The 22666-nt window shown below is 44.4% G+C and overlaps 1 protein-coding gene across 5 annotated transcripts in view; it reads right to left on the reverse strand.

Moving 5' to 3' along the window:
• The window catches only part of EPB41L4B (erythrocyte membrane protein band 4.1 like 4B), a 144247-nt gene that overhangs the window by 85061 nt on the left and 36520 nt on the right, over positions 1–22666 (reverse strand). For all 5 annotated transcript variants that reach the window (XR_012332628.1, XR_012332629.1, XM_019946442.3 and 2 more), the window contains exons 2-6: positions 20118–20222; positions 6254–6296; positions 5108–5186; positions 3122–3166; positions 1238–1290 (exon numbers count right to left, since the gene is read on the reverse strand). Coding sequence is in view for 3 of the 5 variants with exons in the window: in XM_019946442.3 (XP_019802001.1) it covers positions 1238–1290; positions 3122–3166; positions 5108–5186; positions 6254–6296; positions 20118–20222 (325 nt within the window). In the remaining 2 variants the exon portion in view is untranslated. The remainder of the gene's footprint in view (positions 1–1237; positions 1291–3121; positions 3167–5107; positions 5187–6253; positions 6297–20117; positions 20223–22666) is intronic.

Consider the following 22666-nt stretch of genomic DNA (forward strand, 5'->3'; position numbering starts at 1 on the left):
TTGTCTGATTGCTGTCCTGATATTCTATAATAAGCCTGTACTGATTTTATAATTTGAAAAGACTTAGATCAACTTTTAAAACTTGGTAAATACAAAAGTCAGAAGCCAAATCTTACTATGGCACTCAAAAATAGTAGTTATAAATGAATACATCATAATTCATTATCCCATAGAAGCCCTGATAAACGAGTCCGCAATATATGTCTATCCAATGCGCTGATGAAATTCCTTATATGCGGTTACACATTAGTATCCTTTTAATTAGTGCTGGCAACTTGAACAAGTGTTTCTCGCGCATGTTAAACTAAAAATCCACCAGTGCTTCAGACAGATGGAACAGTCAACGTTGAGACACAGGCAACCCTCTTACCGTCCAATTCCCACCCACATGCTGATGACTCTCCCCTGTCAGTGCTTCCAGCCTGACCTGTCTGGTGGAGCCAGGTCTCTACAGACTCAAGAAGCTCCCAGAGGCCCCACTGGCCCCTCTCGGTCAAGAGACCCTACACAGATGTCCCCCCATGGGAGCCCAACTCTTCTTCTAACCATTCACTGTCACCACCTCCCATCCTTGGTAGCAGCCTACGAGTCATCTCTGTCTCCTCTCTCAACACTGAGCCTAATGACCAGGTCCTTCTCCTTGTACCGCTGATGCTACTTTGGGGTGTGTGTTTAACCCCCAGCCTTAGTTTCGTTTTGTTACAGCTACACCTCCTCACTTCACCCCCAGCCCCAGTCTTGGTCTTGCCCCTATCCCTTCTCCCATCACAGTCACTGTGGCCTTTCTAAAATGCACGTCTGACCAGGCCTGCCTCCCGCTCAAGAGCCTTCGAAGACGCCGTGTTGACAGCACGAAGTTCATGCACTTTAAATGGGGTCAAGGTCACCCGCCGCTCCAGGTTTTTGAACTTGGCCCTCTGACACCAATCAACTGCTAGTGCCTCTCCACACTTTTCTACTTCGTGCCTTGGTTCCTCCGTTCATCTCCATCTACCCTTCCCCCGAAAGGCCTCCACCTTCCAAGCCCTCTGCAGGGCTCTCTTCCTGAAGGAACCACGGTGTACTCTGTATGTACACACGGAGTATGTGATCCGGCCACGAGGCCCTCATGGGACTGAAAGCTACTTGGGGACGGAGACCAAACCAGATCACTGTGCCTGGTACACAGGAGACCCTCATTTGTTGAAATGAAAAGCAACAACTTTAAAATGCTAATTACCACTAAGGAATAATGTACCTTGTAGGCAGAGAGCGGCTAACTCCACAGCTGTTTCATATGGGCATTTCAACCTTGGAAGGGAAAAAAAGAAAAGAAATTAACTGTAAATACGAACTTTAATATACGTAACTATACAAAATGTCAGTAACATCATTTCTCAGGAGGTAGTGATATTCAGATAATGATTTTTGTTCTCGGTGGTTTCTATTTTTGCTGTCTACATTAAAAACTGCGAACAAGCTGACTTACACTCCCTGTTTCCCAAAGTCAGCTCTCATCATATGGTGAAATAACCCCATCTAGGTATAGCTCCTCTCAACTCTAAGTAGAGTGGGCAATTTTACTGAATCTGGCAAGAACTGGGAAGTTTGGGAAACTGAATGAAAAGCCTTCCCTTTGCCTTATTATTTTTCAACTTATTTTATCTTGGTCTAGTACATGCATCTTTTCAAGCTGCCTTCACTCTCTCTTGAAACGAGGTCATAGTGTTACAAATAAACAGAAACCATATCTAAGATGGCCAGGACAGCTGGATACACTCAAGCAATCGAATAACTGAGGCACCGCCACAGAGGTGTATTACTACAAATCCAGTGATCTCATTCATATTTACTATTACAAATTTAGTTAGAAAAATAATAATGACACACATTGGCCTAGCACTTCATAGTTTTCAAAGCCTTTTCATATATGTATATTATCCAATTTGGTCAATGCATCAAGTGGGTCAACCCCCTAGGATGGGGGTTGCCTGTGCTCCCCATTCCCACCTCAGAAATGAGGAACTGAGTGTTCAAGTGTCCTGGCCACAGACGGCCAGCTGGTAGAGGCAACGCTGGGGCCGCCAGAACACCATTCTGCTAGGAATGCAGTAAACCAGGCTGACGTGCACGTAAACTGCAAAGTACTGTACAAATGCGAGGCATCGCCACTAATGTGTTTCCAGACCAAAGACAATCACCAGTTAAGAGGCTCTTAGTATGAGAAGCACAGTATGGAGAGAGAGAGAGAGAAATACACACACAATCAAAGATCCGTATTGCATGGCTGAATAAGGCAAATGTATACACTGTACAATCTACTTGTTCTATAGTGTACATTCCACTAGGATTCTCATAGCACATGTTCTACAGAGAGCTTCCAAATTCGGAAATCACATTTTGAATCTCCTTCAGATTATATTCAAAATCAAAATGTATTCCTGTCAGTAATAGCAGGTATTGCTTTTTAGATTCAGTATATCTTAGTTTTTCATGTAACGGAAAATAGTCAATATGGCTGGTGAAAAAATGACACAACTGTAAAAGTTATGACTGCTGAAATCTCATATCCTTAAAATACATACTGCCTGTGAAACCAACCATTTCAGTGCCAGTGGTTCTTGCGCTCAACAATCGTTGTATAGCCAGAGGCCTAGTGTTTAAAGACCGTTTTTAAGAGAGGAAAAGGAAATGAGATGAGATGTCTAAACCTCTTTCTACTAGAATCAGAACATAACCTCTTTACATGACTTAAATGCAGATGGTGATGAGTGAGACTTTTGGATGGTCCAAAAACTTGTCAGTGTATACATACTAATAACGTATCTTGCTTACAAATACGACAAAAGCCGTTATGAATGGGGCAGTGATGTGATCAGGGAGAGAATTATTCCCAGATACACATCACTTAAGATATTAAATGCTCTTGGAAATGCTTCAAGCCATATAGTAATCACGTGAAATAAGATGATGATGACTGTGATCCAAGTATTAGACTCACTTTACAATGCCTGGTGTACTTTTTTTGAATTTTGAAAAGGGAACAAGCGTAAAGAGTTAAAAAAAAACACACACGGTGAACTATTTAGAAAATATACTATGATCTATCCTGAGTTAAGAGTTAGAACAAAAACATACTTACTTTCCTGAAAGAATGTCATGCCTGAGTTGTAAAACAAACAGGTACCTGACAAACATATACAAAAGTCAAAAGAGGGTAACTCTTCCCCAGCCGCTTCCAGTCCCCGACTTCCCATCACAAATCCCACCCCACACACAGCCCGGAATTCTGCATTGTAAAAAGGGAGTCCAAATCAAATGAGAACTTGGGTGGAAGCATCTCCTCCTGTCTCCAGGAAGGCAGCCCAGAATCTAGCTAGGAAGGTGAGCGCATGGAGGAATTCGCAAGATACTTGGAGGATGGAACATGGAGCACTGCACAGTCCAATGACACCTCCACACACCCTTGGGGGGCTCCAGGAGAGAGAGAGACACACACACACACATGCACACGCACGCAGGGCTCACACGCAGCATGCAACGTGTCCAATCCAACAGGCAGGGTAGAGCCACTGCATTGGGCCCTCAGCCTGCCCACCAGCAGATTCCAGAAAGGCTGCAGCTGATTGTACCAAAAAATTTACAGCTGACTGTAGTTAGCAACCACTGGAGGCTTTTTTTCTGATGCAGTTTAACTGCAGACTCTGCCTTTGAAAAACCAAAGTACACGTGTGCACACACACACACACACACACGAAACAAAAGTCCTGGAATTGGATGGCAGCTGGTCACAGGGGTAACGGAAAATGGGGAGGAAGGCAGCAAATAACACAAGTGCAGTTCACTGAAGTAAAAGATTAAGTAAGTGTTCTTTTTACCAGGAAGACGTGGGCATCAGAACCACTTACAGTGCTTTGTAAAAAGCAAAGCTGCCCACGCTCCACTCCATACCTACAGAATGAGAAGCTTACACACAAGAGTGGTCCCCAGGAATCTGATTTGTTCAAAAGCCTCCCAGGTGTTTCTGATTCACAAACCCTGGTTAAGAATCACTGGCTCTGATGACAGCTAGAAGCAGCACACTTCATAAAGGACTCTAAAGAGAAACACTAGGATAATGTAATTTGTTTGAACTTTGAAAACAATGCACACGGTCACTCTCTGTGGAATGGATATAGGACAATGTGGGTGACGCAGACATGTGGGTGGTGGTGAAGGTTCTAGTACATTCCAGAATGTTACTACTTCTGAGAAGTGCTCAACCACCATTAAACTGAGTACTCACATCAAGGAGGACACAACGCTGACGTGGCCAGAACTTCCAATTCCTACAGGAAAACCTAACCACAGAAACCCCCAGGCCGCTCCCATGGGGGACATGGCGATAAAGTCGGTCTTTAAAGTATTACTTAGGGGGTCACCTCCAAGCCAGCGGCCACCACCATGGATCACCCAGAAGCTTACATGTCACCACTACTGTCCATCACAGACAATGACAAGGAGATTCTGGGGACATCAAAAGCAGCAGAAGGCTGAGTAGAGAATCTCACTGATAGAAGGGTGGCTGGAGGGAAAGTCCACACGTAAAATGTTCTTTAAGCCTCTTTTGCTTTGACGCTATTTCTGAAGTCTAAGAGACAGGCAAGGGCAGGTGCACTATAAAATAAATTCGGTGGGGCGGAAAGATACCGTGACGGAATTCTAACAACTTTGATATTATAACCATCAAGGGAATATTTTGCAGTTGCTTAAAAAAATAAGGTGGCAATTTTGGAGGCAGAGATGCTCTTCTAATATCTGCCTTCTCTTTTTGTATCTGAGACAAAATTAAAGTGCCATAGACCAACTAGCCAATCTACCCAAGGTCCAACAAAATAGGAACGTGACAAGAAAATAAATTTTAAAATTCTGATTCACTATGAAAAAGGTCCAGTCAAGCAAAGTGTGGATTTTCAACAGAATACAGAGATAAGCACACACAAAGTGCTAATAACAGTTGCTCGGAATATAAAGACAGCAGATGAAAGAGGCGGCAAACCCACAGTTTAGAAGACCCGTGGATTGTAAGTAAGGCAGGTGCTACGGGGTGTGGGTGGGTAGGAGGATCTTGTTTTGCATCTTGTCCTACCTTGTAAACTCTTCACGAAGGTTGTTCGGTTCTGAAGAATAATATTTAACTCGAAAGTGCAAAGCATAAGCAGGTCCAACTAAGCATTTGGAGATGGAAGGTTGAAGATGTTTTTCCCCAATTTTGAAGATCACAGAATGGACAAAAGGAAAAACATGTTAAATCTATTAACATATCCACCACGGACTCTGGGAGGTAACAACGGAACATACAAAGCTAGTAAGTTCTTTTCAATACTAGTTTGGAAAACTAAAATGGACTTCGGTTTTGACAAAAGATAGTTTAGCTAGTAATCTCATCCTGGAAAAAAACCCTCATCATCTAGATGAATTACTAAGAGCTAACCTTTCACTTTCACCCCTGATTGCCAAGATACTCCAAAGTGATACTAACTTTTAACAAAATACTAAGTGGGCTAAAGGAAAGTGACACATAAACAGTCAAGTGTTCTGTAATCTAAAAATACTACGGTAGGGCTTCCCTGGTGGCGCAGTGGTTGAGAGTCCGCATGCCGATGCAGGGGACACGGGTTCGTGCCCCGGTCCGGGAAGATCCCACATGCCGCAGAGCGGCTGGGCCCGTGAGCCATGGCCGCTGAGCCTGCGCGTCCGGAGCCTGTGCTCCGCAACGGGAGAGGCCACAACAATGAGAGGCCCGCGTACCACAAAAAAAAAAAAAACCTATGGTAAAAAAAACCCTTGAAAGTATTAAATTAAAAAAAATTACTCATACATAAACCACACTGAAGAAATCTGGTTACCACAACTATAAAATCAGAGAGCTGGACCAGACTGTCAAAGATCCTTCCTGCTCTCCCATTCTCTGAATCTACTTCATAACTCACGAGAAAATGAATGTCACAGGTATAAAGTCATGTTTCTGAACAGCATATTTATCAGTCCTCATTGGGAGAAGTGTCTGATTTCAAATGAGGGCTTAGTCTGTTTTTTAACATCTACTAAAAACTCTTATTCAAATTTTAAACTCTAATATTTAGCCAGCCTTAGGAAATTAAAAGTCATCCTTAAAATTGAATCCATTTGAAAATGCTCCCAAGTTCTAATGAAAATGTAATACCTCAAAACATTGGCAAAGGAGTTTACTCTCTGATAAAAGAAGGTAGTAAACTAAATTCTGCTTACTTACTTTTCATCTGCTTTTTTATGGGTTTGGAATGATCCAGCCAGTGCTGAAAGAAAGAAAAAAAGTTTTTCTTAGAAATAGTTCATCAGTAAGATTACACAGTCCCTTGGAGTTACCCTGCCCTACAACTCTTAGTAATTAAAACCAGGGATTGTACCAGATCACGAGCTCTTAGGCTGGGGATCTGCAAACAGCTTGGAATGGTATAAAAATACCTGTGCTACATGAAAAGATGCTCAACATCACTAATTATGAGACAAATACAAATCAAAACCACAACAAGGTATCACCTCACACGGGTCAGAATGGGCATCAACAAAAAGTCTACAAATAATAAATGCTGGAGAGGATAAGGGAAAAGTGAACCCTCATACACTGCTGGTGGGAATGTAAATTGGAGCAGCCACTATGGAGAACAATACGGAGGTCCCTTAAAGAATGAAAAATAGAACCATTTGATCCAGCAATTCTACTCCTGGGTATATATCCAAAAAAACTGAAAACATTAATTCGAAAAGATGCACACACCTCAATGTTCATAGCAGCACTATTTATAATAGCCAAGCCAAGTGCCCATCAGCAGATGACTGGTTTAAGAAGATATATGTGTGTGTGTGTGTGTGTGTGTGTGTATAAGAGACTATTATTCAGCCATAAAAAAGAATGAAATATTGCCATTTGCAGCAGCATGGATGGACCTAGAGATTATCATACGAAGTGAAGTAAGTCACAGAAAGACAAATATTACATGATATCACTTATATGTGGAATCTAAAAAATAATACAAATGAATCTATATACAAAATGGAAACAGACTCACAAAAATAGTAAACAAACTTATGGTTACCAAAGGGGGAAGGGGAGAGGGATAAATTAGGAGTTTGGGATTAAACTACAGATGCAAACTACTATACATAAACTAGATAAGCAACAAAGATTTACTGTAGAGCACAGGGAACCATATTCAATATTTTGTAACAACCTATAATGGAAAATAATCTGAAAAACTATATATATATAACTGAATCACTTTGCTGTACACCTGAAACTAACACAACATTATAAATAAACTATACTTCAATTAAAAAAAAGAAAAAATATCTGTGCTTATGCACATTAAGAGCATTTCTCCTGGGGAGAGTTAGCTTTCCAAAGAGGTGCCTAAAATAACCTAACATCCTTTACCTCATTGATCTATACAGTCCCTTCTAGTCAGCGGAGCCACCAACTGCCTTTTCCTTCTGAGTTTTCTCAAGTTACAACCAAGTCTCCGTTAATCTAGTAATGACTACAAGCCCCGCCGTCGAAAATCTCTGCTCATACACAGGTCTGGGCATTCTGTCGCCCTAAACTCTAAAATTTAAAACCAAAATTCACGACCCTTTAAATGACCCGCACTGAAGATGGAAAGACAGGAGGGGATTTGCCTGAGAGAATCCTGCTCTGGTCCATGAAGGCATTTCAACTTCCTCTAGCTTTCACCAGAAACACCACTTCAGTCTTATCCATCCAAGGAAACTGCAAAACCATTTCCCTCATTTAAACGTTCAAGTTGTTGACACTACAGTCCTGAGGAGCCTCAGGAGCTCGACTTCCATGGAAAGCAACATTTAGGAACATGAAACTGCGAGCCCCTCCAGGTGAACACGAGCCTCGAAGGGCAGGGACCACGCACTCAATCATCTCTGAGTTTCCTGTGCCAAACACAGAGCCTGGCACCCAGCAGGCCCTTATCAGATGCTTGAGAAATAAATGTTCAACATAATTTTTTGAATGAGGCAAACAGAGACCCTCCCATCCCTTTATGAATATCCCATGCACGTGGAACATCGCTGTTAGGATGTTGGAACAACACAGCCCGCAGCAGGTTTCTCACTAGCTGTTCAAAATCCGAGGCCATTCTGCTGACCGTCAAGATACTTTCAGAAGCAATCTAAACTCTGCACATTCTAATAATGAGAAAGGGTGGGACTAAGTGAGTACAGTGCACTCTACCACTCACCAAAGAGCCCACTCTGACCGTGTGGGAGGAGGGGGATAAGGAAACACAGAAGCAAATAAGAGATGAATTATAATACCATAAGCTGGGAGCAGTGCAATGGGAGACCGTGGGCTCTGTCAACCCCACTCCCCAGCTAGGCAACCGTGTGATCAAAGCACCGGATCCCCATAGCCGGATGCCTATCTCAAAGGCTCGTGGACAGGATGCTTTATCTCACTGTTCATAGCTTTGAATGGAAAATGACCTAAATGTCCATCAACAAAGATGGATTAAAACAATGGCTCCTCCATATAATGAAATACTATTCAGCCTTTAAAACTATTTAGGCCTATATTTATTGACGTGGCAAGAGATCCACGGCACAATGTGAGATGGAAAAAAAAGGCAGGTGGGATCCCTTTATAGAAAATTATTATTTCCTATCAACATGTCTAGAAGAATTTATAGAGGTTATTTCTGAATGTGGGACTGGAAATGACGTCTACTGTTTTTCTTTTTTAATTTTCTGCATAGTTTTTTTCCTTTGAACGGGAATATTATTTTCACGGTGCGGGGAGGTGGGCTGGGTTGCCAACTTCCATCATTCATTCATCACTTGCCTATCGGGCAGTTTCTGATGATCAATTTGTATCATTAGAATTCAGTCTCACTGCTGCCCTCAACGAAGCTGGAAATGCTGGACCTTAGCCCCTGGGAGGACAGATAAAGACTTGATACAAACATAATATTTACCTTCCTGCCAAAGTAAGTATCATGCTAATGGCTTGGCTAAACCTGTTCTTCGCCTCACTTTCAAATCAATTTATCCTTAGCAGGCAAGGAAAGTTCTCCCTGCAACCAGCCTTCTAATCTTATTAGCCCCAGAGGCTCAGAGATGAAAGGAGCTTGTCCCATCTCTTTCCCTTCTCAAGTCTCCTTATTGTATTTGGAATAGAACAAACTTCAGCCCACTGTTCCTCTCCCTCTACTGTCAAACTCTAATCTTGATCCAGGCCCAACCTGTGTCGTTTCCTCAGCTGTGGTTTTCAACCCTGGCTGTGTGTTTCAATCACAAATGCCCAGGTCCCACCCAAGATCATTAAACAGAATCTCAGATCCTTAGTGTTTTTTAAAGGCCCCCAGGGTCCCATTAAATATTCAGTGTTGAAGTTTTCCTGCATCCTCTCCTACCCAAGAATATGTCCTAATAATGAGCCTGGGGATCTTGAAATATCCACGACCCCTTCTGAAAACTGCTGTCTGAAATCTCAAGCAATTTCAGGGTTTATTAGCCAGATGTCTACAACCCGTGTTAACTGACAGGCAGATCATGGCTAGATGCTCCTCCTGGACAGCAGACGCCTTTCCCTCTGACCACACTGCTAAAGAAGCCCTCCTATCAGGGACTTCCCTGGCGGTCCAGTGGTTAAGACTTCACCTTCCAATGCAGGGGTGTGGGTTCGATCCCTGGTCGGGGAGATAAGATCCCACGTGCCTTGCGGCCAAAAAAACCCCAAAACATAAGCAATATTGTAACAAATTCAATGAAGACTTTAAAAATGGTCCGCATCAAAAAAAAAAAAATCTAAAAACAAAGAAGTCCCCTTATCCATGAGTGCTGGCCTCCATCCTTCCCGCCTAGCCACCAGCCACAGAGCCCCGCACAGAGCAGGACCCGCCAGGATTGAGGCCTGTGAAAAGTCTGGGGCTCACAAAGCCGGGAAGAGAATCAGAAGCGGCTCCATTTAAAGAGCTCCTTGACCCTGTGGTGTTCAGATCAGGTTTGCTCATCTGCATCAGAGGTGCTAAGAAATCCAGTCACAAGCCTAAAATAAGAGATGATAAAATCTATCTTGTATCCAACCAGCTCAAAATGACCCGACTTTTCTTCTTAGCTGTAGGAGCTGACCAGACTCGGATCACTCATGCTTAATCCCATAAGACCACCCTGGGACTTGAAGACGCTGGGGGCACTCAGGCCCCATGTGGCATTTAATAAATTATATCCTATACTTGGCTTGAAGCCCCCCTATTCAGCAGCAGCAGGACCTGTCTTGGATGTTCACCTGCATTCGGCTAAGTACAGCCAGGCCACCTGTCGGCAGAGGCCAAGGCGAATGGCTCCAGCCCTCTTAACAGACCATTAAACCAGTCACCGGAAACAGACAGGTGCCTTGCTGAGTTCAAAGGGCAAGACATTTAACTCAAACACTCTAACAGGTATTAGGTGGTTTCTGATCTGAATTTCTCATCCGAGTCCATCTGGCAAAACCCTTCCCATAAATCGAGATGTGAGATGATCCGGCAAAGCCCATCTGTTCTGATAGTACATCAGCTCTAGAATTAGAACATACATAAGGCTGGTTAGAGAAGTTAATTGTCTAAAATCTACACAGAAGCACTTGAATCACAATGGCCAGGAGAAGCTCAGGGGTTGAAGAGGGTCTAAAAACTCTGCCTGTACAACCCTGGGCCATCACGTTTGAGTGATGGAACTCATAAGTGGCTTTCTAGTACCTCTAGATTTTCTTGGCTTGTAAAAAGTGTCTTGTAAAAAGTTTGCATTTAAATTAGCGCTGGAAGGAATCTGAGAGATAATCATATCCAAAGGATGTAAAGAGAAAGAGAATGAACACTTTTGGAGCTTATTGTGTGTGATGTTGTGACTCATAATAAGAAATGTATATATTCGGTCTTTGTCGGTTTCTGGCACAAAGCTCCTAAAACCCTTGTAATTTCCTAAGTGGTAACAGCAGTGAAAGTGTCTTAACATTCATAATGAAACCCTTTCAATGATACCTGAGTTTACGTGAATGAGGTGACTTTGGGAAAGCACCTAAGGATGGGGCTTGTTGCCAGGGAAACCAAACACATGATTGATTACAGGGTTAGAACTTTCAGTCGCCCGCCACCTCCCCGACCTCTGGGAAGGGGAGAGGGGCTGGAGGTTGGATCAATCACCAATGGCCGATGATTTAATCCATCATGTCTATGTAGTGCAGCCTCCGTAAAAACCCAAAAGGACAAGGTTCATAGACCTTCTGGGTTGGTGAACACACGGAGATTTGGGAGGAGCGGCGTGTTCAGAGACGGCATGAAAGCTCCACACCTCCCCACCCCCTATACCTTGCCCTATGCATCTGTTTCAACTGGCTGTTCCCGAGTTATATCCTTTTACAGTAAACTGGTAACCTAGTAAGTAAACTGTCCCCCTGATTTCTGCGATTGGCTCCAGCAAATTAAACCCACGGAGCGGGTCATGGGAAACTCCTACCTACAGCCAGTAGGTCAGAAGCACAGGTGACAACGTGGACTTGGGATTAGCACCTGAAGTGTGTGTGTATGTGCGGTGCGGGGGTTGGTGGGGAGTCTGAGGGAGCGAGCCCTTAATCCGACACTGTCTTCAGGCAGACAGTGTCAGAATCCATTGCTTGTAGTGTTGGAAAAAACACCCTTTACATTATGTCACATCCATCCCTTTCTCAGGCTTCGAGCAGAGGAAGGTGGCCGTGGAGAGGGCTCAAGGTACCCTGGGTCACAGCGCTAATGAGGCAGGATTCTAACTCAGGCTGTGTCAGCATCCGGTGCTCTGGGTCGCCGCACCACACCCCAGCAGGACACACCTCCTCTGCCTACCAGAGGGATCTCTCCTCATCCTCATTCAGCATGAAGCCCCGTCAACCCATTCATGCCAGCTACTCGAGCTTTCCTTGGGGATTCATTTAAATCAATTGCAGAGACCCCTTCCCTTTATCAATAGCTACCCATTCAGTGCCAATACCTGCACGTGGACAGGAAAACACTCGCTCTGCCAACATTCAGAAGCAGGCTGCTGGGAGGCCTGAGGCATTTCTTGAGCTGTTGCACACGTCTTTGAGAAGGAGGCAGGAGATCAGAGTTCAAGTCCCAGCCCTGCTACTTGCCTGGCATGTGGCCAGGGGCAAGCCCCCTGCCCCATCCCCTCAGCTTCCTCATCTGTGCACTGAGCGGTCCCCTAACACAAGAATCAACTCAGTGTCCACGGCAACTGTAATGAACTGTTCAAATGAAAGGAAGGGTTTAAGATGCTTTCTCTGACAGTAACATGTCCCACTACTAGTGTTTTTTTGTTTGCTTGTTTTTAACATCTTTATTGGAGTATAATTGCTTTACAATGGTGTGTTAGTTTCTGCTTTACAACAAAATGAATCAGTTATATATATAGATATGTTCCCATATCCCTTCCCTCTTGCGTCTCCCTCCCTACCACTACTAGTGTTTATACTCTCCAACCCTAACTCCACATACATCTGAAACGGTAGGAGCGCCGGCAGTGTCCACACAAGCGGCAAATGTGATGACATTCCAGGCACCCATCAGGGTGAAGCCACAACAGTCCCTCTGGCGTCCACAGAGTCCTTCCAGCAGTCACCATGTCTGTGTGTCAACCTCCCCTCACAGCCCTGGGCCTCTAATCACCCATCTACCCGATTCCGTGCTGCAAAAACCAGATGAAAAACACCTCACAAGTCTGAGACAAAGGCCCAAAACCACCTTTTCCGGATTCCTTGCTGCAAAACGGACCACCATGAAATGCTCCCTTTTCACGCTGGGTGGGGCTTTGGAAGGGACTGAGGATGGCTACACCTACCCTGTAGAACACCCACCCCGAGATGGGGACGGAGACTTCTGCTTGGTGGGGCTATGGTTACTCCAGCCCCAAATCCCTGCCGCTCCTCTGCCTGGCAAAGTCCTCTCATCCTCTGTGGCTGCGGCCCACCCCATGTTCGCCCTTCCCCTCTGATACCCTGATCACCTCATCAGCAACACTCAGCCTCCGGGCTCACAGACGAGAGGGCAGTGAACAGTACGGTCTATAACCGTGAACAGTATAGTCTGAGACTTAACTTTCCAGGTTTCAGGATCTTAACACTGAAATTCTGGGATTGGTTTTCTGCTCCAAGACTCTGAGTCCTAAGATACTTTAAGTACACTAACTGTGGTGGATATTTTATTGGGTAATTTTATATTTATCATTAAAAAAAAAAACTGAGCCCCCAGTTTTCCAAGGGACCACTTGTCTGTCTCCCTCACCAGAATGTGGCAGGTGGGGACACTGTCCAGCCTACCTCTGCACCACAGAGCTTGCCACTGAGTAAGCTCCAAGTCAAAGTTTGCTGAATGGCTACTGACTGAATGTTTTCTTTCCACAGGTGTGGCTGTGTGGGGGTGGGTGTGATGTTCCCTTGTGTAATGGAGTCAGTATAACCCAGTGGAAAGTGCTGGCCTTTGGAATGAGAGACCAGGTTCTGAATCCCGGCTCTGTCCCTTACTTTAGCCTTTACAAGGTTTCTAGTGAGCCTCAGCTTCTTCATCTGTGAAATGGGTCTGCTTTATGGCCAGCTTTACAGATCAACGCTGAATGTTAAACAAGAGTTATATAATGCCTCTAGTTTGATACCTGCCTCAGAGCTCATCAGAGTAGAAACTCAGTAAACAGCATCTATCAGAACAGTCTAAGAAAGCTGGGTGGGTGTAGGCCAGAGCCCTGGGCTCTCGGAAGAAAGCTTTGATATGTACAAATAGAACCCCTGCCCCTGCTTTGAGATGTGTCAAAGTGGGAGCTACAGAGTGGGTTCCTGGGTGGCTTTCCTGCTTTGATATAGAAAAGGGAAAGAGGAGGTCCCCAGCCCCAACTGCTAAAAATAGGCGAAGCCAATAGACTTTGACCTTGCTTCAGGGCTGGGCTGCGCACTATGGAAACCAGGCTTGGCTTTCTGCAGCAAGCTGGGAATATAAGCTGGGGATGCAGACAGCCAAGAGCCCTGGAACCCCCAGCCCTCTGATTTGCATATTAGGGGCTGGGTGGGGACATCATTCCTTGCAGGAGCCTCGATTATGGGGCAATAAGCCAATAGCCAAGTGGACCGTTCCCTTCTGAGCCCCCATCTATCACACCTGCCACCAGATGCTTTGTCCCAGGCCTTTGGGAAAAATCATTGGCTCAGCGAACTTTCCCAGAGGTCTCATCTAAATCGCTAAGGTCTCTCCCACGGACAGGGCAGCCTTGAGGTTCCAGCTAACCTCAGGGCATCAGCTCTGGGGGCCATGATGACATCTGGTCCCCCCCGGCCTGCCCAGCTGGGAAGAAGTGAGACCCACACCCATGCTGGATTACAAAACCCTTTCTCTTCCATTAACTCAGTCCTTCAATTTCCCTCTGAAATGGACGTTACTACATTCACCTTGGTGTTAGGAAAACTGAGGTTCCAGAGTACAGTGTACCGAAAAGAACACTTAAAACCCGAAATCGGAAAACCTGGGTTCGCCCACAAGCTGCGCTACTCGCTGAGTGACCTGCCAAGGTCTAAGGACTTTGGTTTCACCACCAGAGATGGAGAAATTTGACAAATGGCTCCTAAGGTCCCTTCCGGGGCTAAGGACGAAAGTTCTAGGTTGTATGCCTTTGTCACCAATAGTCACCAAGCTAAGAAGAGGAGGACCTAAGTCTTAGGATCTAATCAGAAAGGTTTGTTCATATACACAAAGAATGACCCTGAGGCCACATGAGCAAACTGCCAGGGAGGGTAAAATAAGCTCAGGTTTACACAGAGGAGGAAAAACATTTTGGGGGTTGAGGACATGCTGCACGAAGGGCTGTCATCAGAGGTGGTCTTGAACGATGGCCAGAAGTTTAAACGGGATGAGAAAGGGTGTCCCGGGAGGGGAACCAGCACAAGCAAGGCGCGGGCAGTACCAGACCCAGCCTACCATGAGCCCAGCTTAGATGTCAAACCGATGAGCAGAAGAGGCCTGGGAGCTGTCGCTGCCCCACATCTCCAGGATCCTCAGAGTTCGGCAGACGAGGACCCTACGCCTGCTCTTGTGGGGAAGAAAAGCGCATCATATTCACAGAGCTGCATGCTTGAAAGGCTTCAGCACCTGCAGAATCTGAGCGTCTGCAGGTGTGTGGCCTGGGAAGGACGCCTGGATCTCACCGTGAACATCCCTCCCACTGCACAGGGCCAGGGCACCAGCGGACGGGAAAGCCCGGCAGCCAAGTGAGCAGAGGCTCACAGCAGAGCCTTTCATGGTGGAGTCACATCCTCGGCTTTCTGGGAACCCGTGTGGCTGGAAAGCAGTCGCCTGGGGATGAGGACACGCCACCAGAACAACAGGTACTTGGCTCTAATGGCAGAAATAACAGGTACCTTCTCCCTGACTAGAGAAGATTTGTGGGGCAGACACGCCTGCCTCTTCTTTAGACTCAGATCACTGGACATTAGAACTAGAAGAGCTCTTGGGAGAACAGGTCCAAGAACCCCATTTTAGGGATTTTCCTGGCAGTCCAGTGGTTAAGACTCCATGCTTCCACTGCAGGGGGCGCGGGTTTGATCCTTGGTCGGGGAACTAAGATTACACATGCTGCCTGGGGTGGTCAAAAGAAAAAAAAATAGGCGCTTCCCTGCTGGCGCAGTGGTTAAGAATCCACCTGTCAATGCAGGGGACACAGGTTCAATCCCTGGTCCGGGAAGATCCCACGTGCCACGGAGCAACTAAGCCTGTGCACCACAACTACTAAGCCTGCGCTCTAGAGCCTGCGAGCCACAACTACTGAAGCCCGCAGGCCTAGAGCCCGTGCTCTTCAAGAGAAGACACCGCAATGAGAAGCCCGCGCACTGCAACGAAGAGTAGCCCCCACTCGCCGCAACTAGAGAAAGCCCGCGCAGCAATGAAGAAACAACACAGCCAAAAATAAGCAAATAAATAAAAGAACCTCATTTTACAGATGAGGAAACTGAGCCCAAGGGAGAAAAGGTGGCTTATCTAAAGCCCATCAAATGAGTTGGGGCAGAACCAAGAGTAAGGTCCAGGTCTGACTCAGTCCAGGGCCATAAACAATCTGAAGCCAAAGATACCACACATGTTAGGACAACAGGAGAAGGCAGAATAGAGAAGAGTTTCCGGGATGAGGAGGGCTGGCAAGTGTCAGATGCTGGGGACAGCAAGGAGGACTCTGAACTCAGCACCCAGGAAGCAACCGGAAATGGAACTCTGACGCAGGTGTAGTGAGTAAATGCTGGAGAAACAGGCAAACTCCCTTAAAACAAAGTAGTAAAAAGGATGGACAGAGAGAAAAGAGAAACTCTGAGATGCAGGGAAGAAAACTCAAGGCGTTTCAGCTAAATGACCCGGTCTTCTCAGTAGGTGGCAAGGCCAACCATGAGACCAGTCTTTGTGGGAACTGGATTACGGGCCTGTGATCCAGAGTCAGAGGGGAACCCTGGGGCATTCCAGAGTTGGGATTAACCCCCAGAGCCCACTGGGGGATAATGAGGCTCCAAGAACAGCTCGGGGGCTTGGACTCTGCTGAACCTGTGATCTGTGATTTGTGCTGGTGCCAAAACGCACAGCCCGTGGCTCTCCAGCAACGCCTGGCAGCCCGGGAGAAGCAGCAGAGGAAGCATATGGGCGTGCGCGTGTGTCAAAGGGAGGCCAGGGACAGTCAAAGGGCAAGAGGGGACACAGGTGAGACAGCTGAGCTTCGCCAGGCCGGGAGGAAGGACAGAGTAGGAGGAGTTGTCGTGGGCCAAGGCCACATGTAGAAGAACTGGAAGGACGCGATCACGGGACGTTGTCATGGGTTGAGAAATGACAGAATTCCGGATCTTGGAGTGATTGCGGTGGTGAAAGGACCAGAAGTGCATCTGTGTGAGGTTTGCTCAACCGAAGCTTCAGTGAGAGGAAACCATGTCTGGAATGTTTAGAGGGGTCAGCAATTTGAGTTCTGAGGTTGCCCAGGGAAGAGAAAAACAGGCACCAGAGGCCTTGAAGGATGGGAAGGAGAGCGCTGAGGTCAGAGGGCACAGCACTGGGCAGTCCAACCTCAAAGGAAGCAGAACTGCACGGGGGAGGGGACAGGGAAAAGCTGGTCTGCCCTCCTCAGGGCCACAGTGGCCAGAGTGAGAGTCTCCGGCTCACAGGAAGGAATCAGGACCACGAACTCAAGGAGGCAGCTGGGGTGTTTGTGGCAACAGTCAGGGGGGTGGGGTAGTGGGCTGTCAGCAGACAGGAGGTCCTGAAGGTGGAGAGGAAGTCAGTGGTGTAGAGGGGCCATCCAGTGGGAGCAGAGGGGAGTGTCTGCCCAGCAGGCACTGTAGCCCGGGCGCACTTAAGTCCTGGCTCCACCGTTATCACTGCAGACTGAGCATCACAGTAACCATCTCAGGCAGATCCAATTTCCAGGCATCGACTTTGAGCATCTCCTTACAACCATCATGGGTAGCCCCCCAGAAGTCACTAAAAAGTGTCTTTCAGGTAGAAAGGCTTAGCCACAGATGAGGAGCTCCAGGTCTCAGCTCAAACATCTTCTACCAGGGAACTCACCCTTTCATACTCTGTCTAAGATAGCACTGCCCCTTACTCTGTCTATTCCCTCACCCTCCCTTTACTTTGTCTAACACCTCACTCTGCTTTATTTTTCTTAACACTTATTACCACCAGTCATGTTACATAGGTATTACATACATCCACTGCATTATCCACTGCATTATCCACTGCTTGGAACAGGACCCAGTGCATAACAGGCACTTAATAAATACTTTTAGCTTCCTGAATAAATTCTCTTTGAAACCCAAAGCTAGATTTTGTTGGGAAGGGAGACCCTGAAGTCTTTCCTGCTTTTTAAAAGAACAAAGCTGGAGGTACCACATTCCCTGATTTCAAGCTATACTACAAAGCTACAGTAATCTAAACAGTATGGTGCAGACACAAAAACAGACACATAGGTCAATGGAACAGAATAGAGAGCCCAGAAATGAACCCACATTTATATGATCAATTAATCAATGACAAAAGAGGCAAGAATATACAATGTGGCAAAGACAGTCTCTTCAATAAATGGTGTTGGGAGATCTGGACAGCTACATGCAGAAGAATCAAATTGGACTTCTATCTCACACTATGCACAAAAAGAAATTCAAAATAGATAAAAGACCTAAATGTAAGACCTGAAATCATAAAACTTCTAGAAGAAAACATAGGCAGTATGCTCTTTGACAGTGGTCTTAGTAATATTTTTTGTATATGTCTCCCTCAGGCAAGGGAAACAAAAGCAAAAATAAACAAATGGGACTACACCAAACTAAAAAGCTTTTGCACAGTGAAGACAACTATCAGCAAAATGAAAATGCCACCTACTGACCAGGAGAAAATCTTTGCAAACGATACATCTGATAAGGGGTTAATATCCAAAATATACAAAGACCTCATACAACTCAACATCAAAAAACCCAAACAATCCTATTTAAAAATGGGCAGAGGATCTGAATAGACACTTTCCCAAAGAAGACATACAGATGGCCAACAGAAACATGAGAAGATGCTCAATATCACTAAACATCAGGAAAATGCAAATCTAAACCACAACAAGGTATCTATCACCTCACACCTGTCAGAATGGCTATTATCAAAAACACAACAAATAACAAGTATTGGCGAGGATGTGGAGAAAAGGAAACCCTCATGCACTGTTGGTAGGAATGTAAATTGATGCAGCCACTATGGAAAACTGTATGGAGGTTCCTCAAAAAATTAAAAATAGAACTACTATATGATCCAGCACTTCCACTCCCAGATATTTATCCAAAGGAAAAAAACACTAATTAGAAAAGATATATGCACCCCTATGTTCGTTGCACTGTTACTTACAATAGCCAAGATATGGAAGCAACCCAAGTGCCCATCAATAGATGAATGGATAAAGAAGATGTGGTATCTATAATACATACGCAATGGAATATTACTCATGCATAAAAAAAAATGAAATCTTGCCATTTGTGACAACATGGAGGGACCTAGAGGGTATTACGCTAAGTGAAATAAGTCAGATAGTGAAAGACAAACATGGTAAGATATCACTTATACGTGGAATCTAAGAAACAGAACAAATGAACAAACATTACAGAACAGAAACAGAGTTACAGATACAGAGAACAAACAGGTGGTTGCCGGGGGGGAAGGAGGGAGATAGAAATAGGTGAGGGAGATTAAGACATACAAACATCTAGTAGTTGCAAAATAAGTGAGTCACAGGTATGAAATGTACAGTGTGGAGAATACAGTCAGTAATAAGGTAATATCTCTGTACGGTGACGGGTAGTAAATAGGCTTTCAGGGTGATCATTTAGAAATGTACAGAAATACTGAATTACTACATTGTGTAACAGGAACTAACATAGTACTGTAGGTCAGTTATAAAATAAATAAAGAAATTAAAATAAATGAAAGAGTGGTTCTGAGCTGTGTCGAGTTCACGTACTTGAGCACCTCCACTGCACACAGTTCTGTCTCAGGCAAAGCAGGGGAAGTCTTTGCTGACCTAATGCAACCTGCTGGAGGCTGCAAGATGGTTCTCGAGCAATGCCAAGACCCGCTCCGACTGCCCAGCCCCTGAGCCCACTAAGCCCGGCTGCAATTCAGCTGTGCTCACAGCACCTGCTTGCTACACCTGGCAAGAGTCCAGGAGAGGAGGGTAGCACAGCCTCTTCTGCTGGTTAAATACAAGCAGCATCCTTAAAAGAATTTCTATAATGATATTTCTTCTCTCTACCTACTCTAGAGATGTGCCCACACTGCATCCCTATGCTTGGAAAGGTTCCCCTAGTGCATCCCCATGTGTAACAGGAACACATCTTCCTCTTCCTTTCGCAGGTACTGGCCATCTCCAGGGTGGGGCACCACGGATGCATCATCTCACATGGGTGCCAGCACCTCCATCCCCATGCTCCTTACTGCAACAATATCACAGTTTTACTCCTGTTTTTCTCTACCAATTTCTAGCAACTGTGGATCTGTGATTAGCATGAAAAGCCAATCCATCCTGTAAGGAATCAAAGGCATACATACCGCAGCCTGGGCAGAGTCAAGGAACTGGAGGCCAAAGTAATCTGTTTCCACCAGGTCCAAGTGGTACACAATCTGATCAAACAAATCCTGGCCTTTGGCATGTTTCTGGAAGACAATTGGGTAGATGAAAATTTAGGATGTGACAACTGGATAAGAAACAAGATTAAAAAAAGAAAAAAACAAACCACAAAATCACTTTTCTCTCTCTATTGCATACATGTGTCACAGTACACAAATTTTTTAAAACGTAATTATTTTTATTATAATACAAACTCATGATGAAATCTAAGCATACATACATAATGACAAGAAAAACCCCCCAAACTACAACTTCATAGGATGATTAGGGAACCAATGACTTATTATGATAAATGGTAAATAAATGGGAAAAAAATCAAGCATTGATCCTGCCTTTAGCTGTAGCACTGGGTAACCAAAGAGCGGATGACAACATATACAAAAATTAACTCAAAATGAATCAAAGACCTAAATGTAAGAGTTAAGACTACAAAACTCAGAATAAAACACACACACAAATCTTCATGACCTTGGATTAGGCAACAGTTTCCTAGATAAAACACCAAAAGTGCAAGCAACAAAAGAAAAAACAAGCTGGACATCATCAAAAATGTAAAACTTTTATGCTTCAAAGAACACCAAGATATCAAGAAAGTACAAAGACAACCCTGAATGGGAGAAAATTTTACAAATCATACTTCTGACAAGGGACTTCTATCTAGAACATACAAAGAATTATTACAACTCAATAATAAAAAGACATATATTCAATTAAAAATTAGGTCAAGGAAATAGAGATAGATAGATAGATAGATAGATAGATAGATAGATAGATAGATAGATACATGGTTCTCCAAAGATAGAAAAACAGCCAATAAGCATATGAAAAGATGCTCAACATCATTACTCATCAGGGAAATGCAAATCAGAACCACAATCAGACACTTCACACCCACTAGGAGGGCTATAATAAAAAAGACAGATAACCAATGTTGGAGAAACTAGAACCCTCTTATACTGCTGACAGGAATGTCAAATTGTGTAGCTGATTTAGGAAACAGTCTGGCAGTTTCTTAAATGGTTAAACCTAGAGTTACCATTTGACCCAGCAATGACACTTCCAGGTAAATATCCAAGAAAAATGAAAACATTAAGCTCACACAGAAACTGGTACAAAAATGTTCACAGCAGCATTATTCCTAATAGCCAAAAAGTGGAAGCAACCCAAATGTCTATCAACTGATGAATGGATAAACAAAACGCAGTACATCCATACAATGGAATATTATTTGGCCATAAAAAGGAATAAAGTTCTGATACATGCTATAACATCAGTGGATACTGAAAACATTATACTAAGTGAAAGAACTTGGTGACAAATGACCACATATTATTTGAAATGTCCAGAACAGTAAATCTACAGACAGAAATTAGATTAGTAATTGCTTAGGGCTGCCAGGTTTGCGGGGTGACAGTGAAGATGAGTAGGATTTTTTGGAGGTTAATGAAGTGTTCTAAAATTAATTGTGGTGATTGATGCACAACTCTACGAAAATACTAAAGACCACTAGATTGCATGCTTCAGATAGGTGAACTGTATGGTATGTGAATCTCTATAAATAAACAATTAAAAATAGTAGAGAGGCCAAGTTTTTCTTTATAGTAGTATTCCAGCAAATAAATGAAGAAGGAACAACAGAACTGCAGTATCACAATTTTGCAACTTCTAATGAATGGCAGGCTCTAAGCATTGGATGCCAGTGGCTACTAACATCGCAACAGGAGACAGACAGACAACCATTATGTACCTTGCCATGAAGAACGTCCCACCACCCAAGATATAATCTTGCTCCCCACACCTCTCTTTCCACAGGGAAAAAAAAAAAAAATCAACCCTGGGACTGATTCAACCACCAGATCCAACTGCCAACTGTAGGAAATGCAGAGGAATGTTCTAAACTACATGGGACTGCAATTGGTGAGATCCAGCCTGTGGAAAATTCTAGAAGCTCCTCAGGACAAATGACCTAGTTTCTTCAACCAACAGACTATAGGGAAGAGAAGAGATGGAGGGAACACCTACAGATTAAAAGAGCTTTAAAAGACATTTTTTTAAAAAAGGATAACTTAACTTGAAATATCTAGGGATGCACACTTGGGTGAGCAAACTTGGAAAGATAGTAAAGAAGTGACTGTAATAAAGTCAGAGCCGTCGTTGCTCTTGGGGCCTGGAGGGGGCACAGGGAGGGGGCAACGGTGGACTTCTGGCTGGCTGGCAGGGCTCCAGCTTTTGACGTGGGTAGTGGTACAAGGGTGTCTGTCTACCTTCTAGTAGTTCATTAAACTGTACCTTTGTTTTATGTGTACATCTGTACTGACGTTATACAAATAAACAACAATAGCAAAAAAACAATCAAAACTACATCAATGAATTACAGTCTCTTTCCTTCCTGGAAATACTCCTCTGAAGGCACCAATTCAACAGAAGCAGAAGACTTGACGTGCAGTGCTGTTCTCTATAAATTAATCTA

The sequence above is a fragment of the Tursiops truncatus genome, chromosome 6 (assembly GCF_011762595.2).
Source record: "Tursiops truncatus isolate mTurTru1 chromosome 6, mTurTru1.mat.Y, whole genome shotgun sequence".
Classification (NCBI taxonomy): domain Eukaryota; kingdom Metazoa; phylum Chordata; class Mammalia; order Artiodactyla; family Delphinidae; genus Tursiops; species Tursiops truncatus.